The 9,349-nt window shown below is 50.2% G+C and overlaps 1 protein-coding gene across 1 annotated transcript in view; it reads left to right on the forward strand.

The window, feature by feature from the left end:
- The first annotated feature begins 3,599 nt into the window (after positions 1 to 3,599).
- LOC104167209 (GDH/6PGL endoplasmic bifunctional protein-like) overlaps positions 3,600 to 9,349 on the forward strand; it is a 6,539-nt gene continuing 789 nt past the window's right edge. Inside the window, 4 exon segments of the mRNA XM_009707399.1 lie at positions 3,600 to 4,250; positions 5,470 to 5,581; positions 7,828 to 8,097; positions 8,764 to 9,347. Of these exon segments, the coding sequence (XP_009705701.1) occupies positions 3,624 to 4,250; positions 5,470 to 5,581; positions 7,828 to 8,097; positions 8,764 to 9,347 (1,593 nt within the window). The 5' untranslated portion in view covers positions 3,600 to 3,623.

Consider the following 9,349-nt stretch of genomic DNA (forward strand, 5'->3'; position numbering starts at 1 on the left):
CAATAGGTTTTTCCTGATTCTCAGAGAATCTCAGTAACTCTCCTTCACGTGTTACATGTGCGTAGCCTTGTAGGAGCCCCACGCCACGCTGCATTTGGCTGCGCACCTGTTAATTATTTTTCAGAGGGGGTGCAACAGTGACAAAAAAGATCTTTTTCATTTTTTCTGTAGGGCAGGGGAAGTTACGCGACCTGAAATGAGCTCCTGTCAAACTGGGACTCCAGTGACTGTGCGGCGCACAGCCTTACACTTACTGCTGGGTTAAGCTCCTACAGCATTTTCCAGGGATTGGGCCCAATAGAGGAGGGGAGGGAGACTTCAGGAGTCTCTTCCTGAAGCCTGACTGAGTAACTTTGTGCTGGCTGGCTGGGGGATTTTGAGAGTATTATTTTTTAATGCGAGCAGTGGCGATTATCTAATATGAAAGCGGTAAACAAACATCCCTGGGTTTACTGTGCTTATTCTGGGCAGTGTAACACAGTATTTTGCAACGAGGAGTGTTGTGAAACTGGTTTTCAGTTGGTTTGGAAGTACATGTGACTGTGTAGCTGAATCTGCCAGGAAACTACTTGGCTAATTCACTCTTTTCCTTGGCTACGTGGAAAAGACTATAACCCACCCAAACCCTTCCCGTTCCGTAGCAGGTACCTGCTCTTCAGCTGCGGTCTCTGTACAGCATCGCAGTAACTGCAGCCTGCCAAGGTGCGACGGGCAGTGCATCAAACTTCTCTAGGTTCCCGGAACAAAGGTTGCTCAAGCAAATGTAAATATTACTTTATTGCACTGAGAAACTTTGTCATCTGCGTTATAACCCAATAGTGGGGGAAGGAAAACCAAACCTCTGCTTAAAATGATAATTATTTATACTGCAGGCAACATCTTAGGAGCCACACTTCTGCCCCTCTGCAATTGCCAGCACTATTTGGTGGATTGCTTCAGTGGGTACGTGGAGCTTAAACAGCGCAACGAGAAGGGAGGGAGAGGAGGAGGTCACAGCAGAAGGCTGGGGAGAGATGATGACGAGTTAGAGTTACAGACTACAATACGCCTTGTTGAAGCTCTCTGGAGAAGGGCAGTGGATACTGGACCATCTCTTGGGGGAGTGCTGTGCCCTGTGGGGACCATTGAGGCTATCTCCTTGCACAATGGCAGAGCGGGCTGCAGTTGTGGTCGGCTAACTGATGCTCAGCTGCTGTGTGATTTCCATGCGGGAAACAGGGAAGGAAAAGCCAAGGCGTCTCTACGCAAACTGACCTTTGAGAGGGAAGCCAGGCTGCCCAGCAGGCACAGCAGCATCGCCCTAGTGCTGTCCTAGGGGGGCTCGCTAAGGCTGCCCCCTTCTCGCTGCATCAGGGTTGTAGTCTTGGGAAGCCGTTTCGCCTGAGAGTTGGAGTGGGGGACTGCTCCGGGGGAGGCTCACTAGGGTCTCCCTTAGAGACCTTCAGCATCGATCTGAGCTCACACGCAAAGCAGAGGAGTTAGGAAGGCACTCTGGGAGCAGGAGTTGCCACATGCCTACGTTTTGCCTGCTCACAAACAGCAACGAAAAGGTTTAGCACAGCCAATGTGTATGGGCTGAGAGCTGGGATGTGCTGGGACGCTGCTGGCCCAGGCACGTTCCTTTTTTCTCTGCTGTAACTGGGTCTTTCCTCCCATTTACCAGAAAGGGAACAACCTGCCTTATCTTGCTCACCTGACCTTTGATCAGAGAGTCTGCCGTACACTCAGTCACAGGAGAAGAGAGATCTGCGCTCACGAGGGATCGTGAAGAAGACAAGTTTCCAGCTATTTCTGCCGCTTCAGTCTCTGTAAAGCTCCGGTATTACTCAGGTGAGTCTGCTGGGGAGAGAAGTGAGGTTTAGAAAGACCAATTCAAGCTGCAGATAGGGAGAGAGATTCAAAAGTTCCTTGTTTTGCCTCATCATTCAGCTGATTTAGGTCCTGTGTTGATTTAGTGATGGGGTGGTGACTTCTCTGGGAGCTTTCTAGGGGGAGAACCGGTCAAGAGCTAGGACAACATCTGCGTTTGATCCCTCTGCCCTTCAAGGGGAGCAAGGTCCAGGCTAGGAAAGACAATCCTAAGTAAGTCTGGGCAGGTAAAAGCTGGCAGCTTTTGGTCCTAGGGCATATGTACAGCTGTAACTGGAGCGATGGAGCCAGTGATGTGTTTTCTAGCTGACTGTAAACATATGAATCTGATGAGACACTTCTCTGTCTTACCTCTGCGCGCAGAAGGTTAAGATGATCGTGTTCATTTTCATACCCAAGATCCATTTCTGAGTTGTATGGTCATGAAACTGCCATTTTAAAATGGTGTAATCATGCCAGTGCAAAGCTTAGTGAGACTGCAACTGCACCAGTATAAAAAAAGCCGTGTATTTTTTCCTCTTACTGTCAAAAAAATGGCTGGTTTTGCTACACAGGTAAAGTTTCAAAGGTATAAATTTATTGACCAGAACCAAAGGTTTTTAAAGAAGTTAATTATCTTGTGTGCTGTGAAGGCTATGCTCCAACTAAACGCAGCTTCAGAAAATGAAATTAAGAGAATGAGATAGCCAGTGTGAGAGCTTCTGAAATAATACTTGATGTAATGAGAACAGCACAATGGTTTATTCACTTGTACCAGATTATCTCTCTTGAGATGCAAAGTCATTACCGTGTTTCTAGATATAAGAACAAAACGTGTCCTTTCTCTTAAAAACAACTTTATTTTGGGTTAGAAAAACAAGAATAAATAAGAATGAGCAAAGGGGCTTTTTGGTCAGGGAGACCAGCCGTTACTGGCTGCGGTGGTGGTTTGAATGGGTACTGAGTGGAGAAGACCAGAACGGGTGCTGCCACGTGCTCTTCGGTGATGGAAAGTTGCGGTAGGCAGAGCACAAACCCCGCATTGTCTCCTGGCTGCATACACAACCATCGTGAGGCAGCATCTAGACCGGCTTATGTCTAGGCTCAGTTTTAAGGACTGAACTTCTTCTTCCGCTGTGTTGTTTTATCAGACCGTTTGTGTCCCAGTAGCTCGTTCGTTCTAATTCTGCCCTGTTCCTGAGAGTGGGGGTGCACATGAGTCATTAAAGTGCAGTGTGTTAAAGAAGAGCCTGTGCACTGGAACTGCCAGTGGTGATGCTTGTCTCTGAGCTGCTGTGACAATATTGACATGAAGCAATGCCAAGGCAGCATAATACCATTTGAGCAAAGTCCCCAAACAGGAGGTTGTTGAAAGCAGTACTTAGTTTGCAGGCACGTGTGTTCTATTTGTAGACAGGTCTGAAATTTGTGTTAAAATGGGTTTCAGTTTCAGAGTCTAAAGGCACTGACATCCCTTCATTAACTCAGCTGTGGGCACAGCGCTTACGCTACCGAAAGACTCGAGGCACACCCTGTCTTCTGCTTCTTGGTTTGCATAAGGGGGCTGCAGTCTTTTCAAGAGCCCCAGTTACTACCATGATTCAAGTCATGGAGAGGAGGAGAGCCTGGAGGATCCAGGCAGACATCCCGGGTTCTTCAGCCATGGGAAAGCAGGTACCTTGCATTGTGTTTTGCAGTGTCGTAACAGGGGTTGACGTATTTTCTTTTTTAATCCTGTCCTGTAGTGTTCCTGGGTCTACCTCTTCTCTCCCAAGATGCTGAGAAGAGTCCTGTGTACAGTGTTGTTCGTGGGAGCCTTGCCGTCACTGGCTGAAGTGTCCCAGGGCCATATCTCAGTGGTCTTGCTGGGAGCCACAGGTGATTTGGCCAAGAAGTATTTATGGCAGGGTCTGTTCCAACTCTACATGGACCAAGTGAGCAGTGGCCACAGCTTCACTTTCCATGGGGCTGCACTGACAGCTCTGGAGCCAGGGCAGAGGCTGATGTTTGATGTGCTGAAGAAGCTGGCCTGTCCCCCAGACGAGTCTCCCAACAGATGTGCTGTGCTCAAGGACCAATTCCTGAAGCTGAGCCAATACCACCAGCTGAAGACTGCCGAAAACTACACTGTGCTGAACAGAGAGATTGAGACACTGCTTCGCCAGGAGGGGCTGAAGGAGGCTGGAAGGATCTTCTACTTCTCAGTACCACCATTTGCCTACACAGAGATCGCCCGCCACATCAACAGCAGCTGCAGACCGCCTCCAGGAGCCTGGTTGCGTGTGGTGCTGGAGAAACCTTTTGGCCATGACCTGGAGTCAGCCCAGCAGCTGGCTGCAGAGCTGACGAGCTTCTTCAGGGAGGAGGAGATGTACCGGGTGGACCACTACCTTGGCAAACAGGTGAGCACCTTGCAATGCGCAGCCCCCTGCCAGGTCGAGGGACTGAGCGGCTGGGAGGGTGTGGGGTGTCAGCTCTGCATCTAATGAGAGTGTTGGTCCCCTCCCAAATTCAGGCAGAGACGCCCAAAATGCTCCCAAGCCTCCATTTGCTTATGGAGTCCTGTACTGTTGTTCTTGTCCTGTACCATGCTGCTGTCCATCCTCTTACAGAGCAGAGGAGATGTGCAGACCAAAGCAGGGCTTTCTCCCGTTAGAGTGATGAGGGTCCCCTCTCCAGAGGGAAGCCAGGGTTTAGGGGTGAACTGTGTGTGTGCGTGAAGGAGGAGAGATGCAGAATTCATCTTGGTCTTCTCACCAAGGTCAGGGCTTTGATTTCGCTGAATAAGCAACGCCCTTTCCCTCTCACAGTTCTCCCATCTCATTACACACAGGCCTCTCTGCTTAGCTGTGGCTTCTAGAAGCAGTTTTTAATTTGATATGATATGGCGCTCGTGGGACGTTAGTTTTGCGGGATGCTTAGCCGAAGGTTTCTTCCTGCCCTGTGCTGTGCTCAGGGCATGGAGGTCTGGCTGCTGCAGGGACAGCTCGGGATGCGGAGCTGCATTGTCCCAGAGGGAGTGTGTTCAAGGACACGCCATCCTTGTTTGAGAGGAATGTGATGCCACATTTTGAAAGTAGCCTGTTCCAGCTGTGGCACTGTGGCCAGGTTTTACTCAGATGGTTGCATGTCCAGCTGCAAGGGGAGCATCTCTACCAAGAGGGGGGATTATTTCTTCTTTTTTTTTTTTTTTTTTTCTCTTTTTTTGCTCCCCAAAAGAGCAGATGGCTTTAGTGGTGTAAGCACCTGAGCTGATGTATTTCAGCACTTTGGAACTGTACGTTAGTCCCAGGATGGTTTGACTCAGCCCTTTGTCCTTTGACAGATCTAAACTGAGGGCCTTGCAGTTTGCAGTTCAGCCTTTTTCATGTGAAACCTCAAAATGCTTCAGAAAGACCTTTAATGTCTGCTCTGAACGGTCACTGGAGACCCTCTTTTCCATCACTGCGGACTCCCTTGCTGATTTTCTCTTCTCTGCCCCACTCTGCTCTCTGCTGTGTGCCATGTCTGCTGGCGTTCCAGAGATGCCCACATGCCACCGCGCTGGATGGGGCAGTGAGGCAGAGGTACTGTGGAAATCCGGTGAGCTTTTGTTGGGTGTTTTGATTTTTCCCTTCACAGGCTGTAGCCCATATCCTGCCTTTTCGAGATCAGAACCGACAGTTTCTGGATCCAATTTGGAACCGACAAAAAAGAGTGGAGATTGTCTTGAAAGAGACTGTGGATGCTAAAGGTTGGTGAGGCGAGTGTGCAGAGCTAGGGTAAACGAGCGAGAAGGAGAACTGGCAGGTTCATTGGTTATGTGAAAGTGGCCCTTGAGGTAGTGCTGGTGCAGAAACAAAAAAGAGGAGATGAATGAGATTGTTGCTCCCTGGAAATAGAGAGGGACTGTCTTACACTTCTGTGCTAGGGACTGACTATACTTCCAGGTACTGTTGCCGCTTCCACGAAAAGATTCCCCATTGCAGTTCAACTGGGAGCAGGGGCAGAATCCCCCACCTTTTCCTGCTGTAGAGCTTTGGGGACATCGCACCTGGCTTTCTATCCCAAATCTTGGTAAAAGGCACTGGATTTGAAGTTGATGCAATCTAAGGCCACTTCAATTCAGTGCTGCAATAATCTGGCCGTTGTAACAACAACCCTTTGGTATTCCTGTCCTGTTAGCTACCAAGCTCACAGTGGGTGTACATTTGCGCTATTCTTTGGAAGATGCTCTTGCACCTTTTTCCTGGATGTTACTCACATCGGTTATAGTCGGTGTCAGTCCAGGTACCTAGGTCAGTCTGTGTTTGTCTGCCTGTTTCTTTCCCTTCCTCTCTGTAGTAAGAAAGAGCATTGCAGGGAGAAAATCCAAGCCCGGAGTTGCTTAGCATGGGTCAAAACTGAGGGACACTGCTGCAATCCCTCCCTGCAATGCTGCAGCATCCGCTCTGCAGTGCTCAGCATAAAGCAGTCTGGGCTGGACTGCCACCCGCAGCACTTCTTGGGATGTCAGGCGCCCTCAGTTCTGCAACATCAGGATTGCTTCTCCGCTCGCTTTACCTCCTCTTCTGTCTTCCTCCTCCCTTCCTCCCTCCCTTCCTTCCTCAGCGACCGCAAACTCAATTAATGCAATTTTAGCAAACTTGGAGTAATCTTTGGTTTGGCAGCCCAGACCTCACCCAGGCCCGTTTGGGGGAGAGGGATGCACTGCAGAGAGATTTAGGGGGAGCAGGGCTGTCTGTGCATAGCCCCAGCTACACCCTGTACCCTCCCCGCTCTGAACAACTTTGTAATTTTTCATTTGATGTCATCTTTTTTTTTTTCCCCTGTGCGGCTTCAGCTGGCAGCCTGGCTCCCAGCAAGTCTGCAGCATTGATTACGTTAATGAATGTGCCTTTGGATGACAGCAAGGGAGATAAATGTATCAATCGATAGGGGAAGCCTATGGCCATGATGTAGTCTGCAGTGTGCAGCCTGCTGCTGCTGGACTACAGAAAGGCATCTGTTTGAGTCACTTTCTTTAGAAGTGCATTGTCCTTCTCCCCCTCTTCTCACCTGCGTGAGAAGTCAGGCAAAAAAAAAAAGAGAAGCAGGGCTTTGTGCGTGAAATTTTGTCTCTCAAGGGCACGGCTCAGCCAGAGCCTTCTGAGGACACGAAAACCAGGGGAAAAGAGGCAGTGAAGAGCAGTGCTCATTGCCAGGGCCCAGCTTCAGCTGTCCTGTGGACTTTGTGTGTAGCTATAGAGCCGCGGGGGTCCCTGCTCTGACCCCACTTTCCAGCTACCCTGTCAAAGCTTTGGCGTAAAACCGCATGTTGTGTGGAGTCCCAGGCCCAGGTGCTGTGACCCGTGGGACAGGAGTTGTACAGGGGCCCTGCGTTGTGCTGCGTGTGGGAGGTGTGAGCTGAATATTGCTGCCAGTCGCTGACCGCAGCTTCTGAAAGCACAAGCAGTCCAAGAAAGCAAAGCTGCCTTCTGCTCCGTGCACTCAGGAGGTAGCCAGCAAGAGCATGACTCCTGTTGGGTTTAGGCTCTGTAAGCACCCAAAAATGAGGATTATGTCTGGCTCTGTGGAGGACAAGCAGCCCCATGGGAACTTTTTGTCTTTATTTTAGTGGCAGAGGCATTTTGGAAGCCCCTCTGGAGGGAGAGGAAAGGCTTAGAATCATAGAATCGTAGAACGGTTTGGGTTGAAAGGGACCTTTGAAGATCATCTAGTCCAACCCCGCTGCCATAAGCAGGGACATCTTTCACTAGGTCAGGTTGCTCAAAGCCCTGTCCAGCCAGACCTTGAACACATCCAGTGATGGGACATCTACAGCTTCTCTGAGCTTGATAGCTTCAAGTTGATTGCTGGGCCAGGAGAAGAGGAGCTTGGTGCAAACCAACTGGGGCTTTCGCACTTTGTTCTCCTTGGCACACACATTACGCAGGCAGAAGGCAAGGTGCAGGAAAACCCCATCAGTTTACCAGCATCGTACCTTCTCTTTGTCCTCAGGCCGCGTCAGCTTCTACGAGCAGTACGGAGTCATCCGGGACGTGCTGCAGAACCATCTCACCGAGGCCCTGATGTTCCTGACCATGGAGCTCCCAGCCAACGTGAGCAGGGCCGAAGAGGTTTTGCAGTGCAAGCTGCAGGCCTTCCAGTCCTTGCGGGGCCTGGAGAAAACCAGCGCTGTGTTGGGTCAGTATCAGGCATATGCCAGCCAAGTGCAGGAGGAATTGCAGAAGGCACAAAACTACATCAGCACAACACCAACCTTTGCAGGTGAGAGTTTGGTCTGAGCCCTGGAGAGAGGCGTAGTGTAGAGCTAAGGAGAGCAGGAGATGTAAGTCCTTGCATGCTGATACCAGCTCCGTGACTCTGGACCTCACTGCTGACACAAGGATGTCTCCAGGCATCCACCGGCATGGGAACCGGGAGCTGTCGCAAGATAAGACTGTTGTCATGTTAGTTAACTAGTGATCCAGTGAGCAGGAAGCATTGCATAAGAGCTAAGTCCCATTACTCTCGATAAGATCTCTGCGTTATTTTTAGAAGTGGCCTGCAAACTCCTTTGCCTTTTCATAAAGTTGAGTTGCTCCCTGCATCTGAGGGGTAAAGCGTTGGCAGTTCGCTGTGATTAGTAGACCACAAGGCCATCTCTGGCCCTGCTGTGTCTTCTGAACATTAAAGATTTTGTTTGTATGATATTCGTGCTCAGAAACTGGTTTCCTGCAAGACAAAAGGAGGTTAATCAAGCAGGATACCTGGGAGGAAGCACAGCAGGGTAGCTGGAGAGCCGTTAGTCGAGTGGAACGTGGAGCAAGGGACACGGTGGATGCCAAGATTTTGGGGAGCTAAGGAAGGAGAATGGTGGGAGGTGATAGAGATGCCCTCAGATCTGCTCACCGCTCAGGTGTAATTTGGTGGCTGAGATCACTGTAATTTCAGGTGTGCTGATTCACAGTGACAACCTGCGTTGGGAAGGGGTCCCTTTCCTCCTCACTTCTGGGAAAGCTCTGGATGAACGGGTAGGTTATGTCCGTGTTCTCTTCAAGAACCGGGCCTACTGCACTCAGAGCGAGACTCTGAGGGATGCAGGGCACAGCCAATGTAAAGCCAAGCAGATCGTCTTCTACATTGGGCACGGTGCGCTCAACACCCCTGCGGTGCTTGTGAGCAGGAACCTTTTCAGGCCTGTCATGCCAGAAGGCAGTTGGAGGGAAGCAGTGGGTCAATCAGACCTGCACATTTTTGGACAACCCTTGTCTGATTACTACGTGTACAGCCCTGTGAAAGAGAGAGATGCTTATTCTGTCCTCATCTCCAACATCTACCATGGGAGGAAGGACTTCTTTATTACCACCGAGAACCTGCTGGCCTCCTGGGGATTCTGGACACCACTGCTGGATAGCATTTCCGACCAGCCCCTGCGCCTCTACCCTGGGGGTGTGGAGAACCAGCACCTCTTAGACTTTGAAATGGTGAGTGGGGAAGTGGCATTTACACTGGCAGAGCCAGTGGAACTGCTGAACAC

Source organism: Cariama cristata, unplaced genomic scaffold (genome assembly GCF_000690535.1).
Source record: "Cariama cristata isolate BGI_N322 unplaced genomic scaffold, ASM69053v1 scaffold5359, whole genome shotgun sequence".
NCBI classification, from domain to species: Eukaryota; Metazoa; Chordata; class Aves; order Cariamiformes; family Cariamidae; genus Cariama; species Cariama cristata.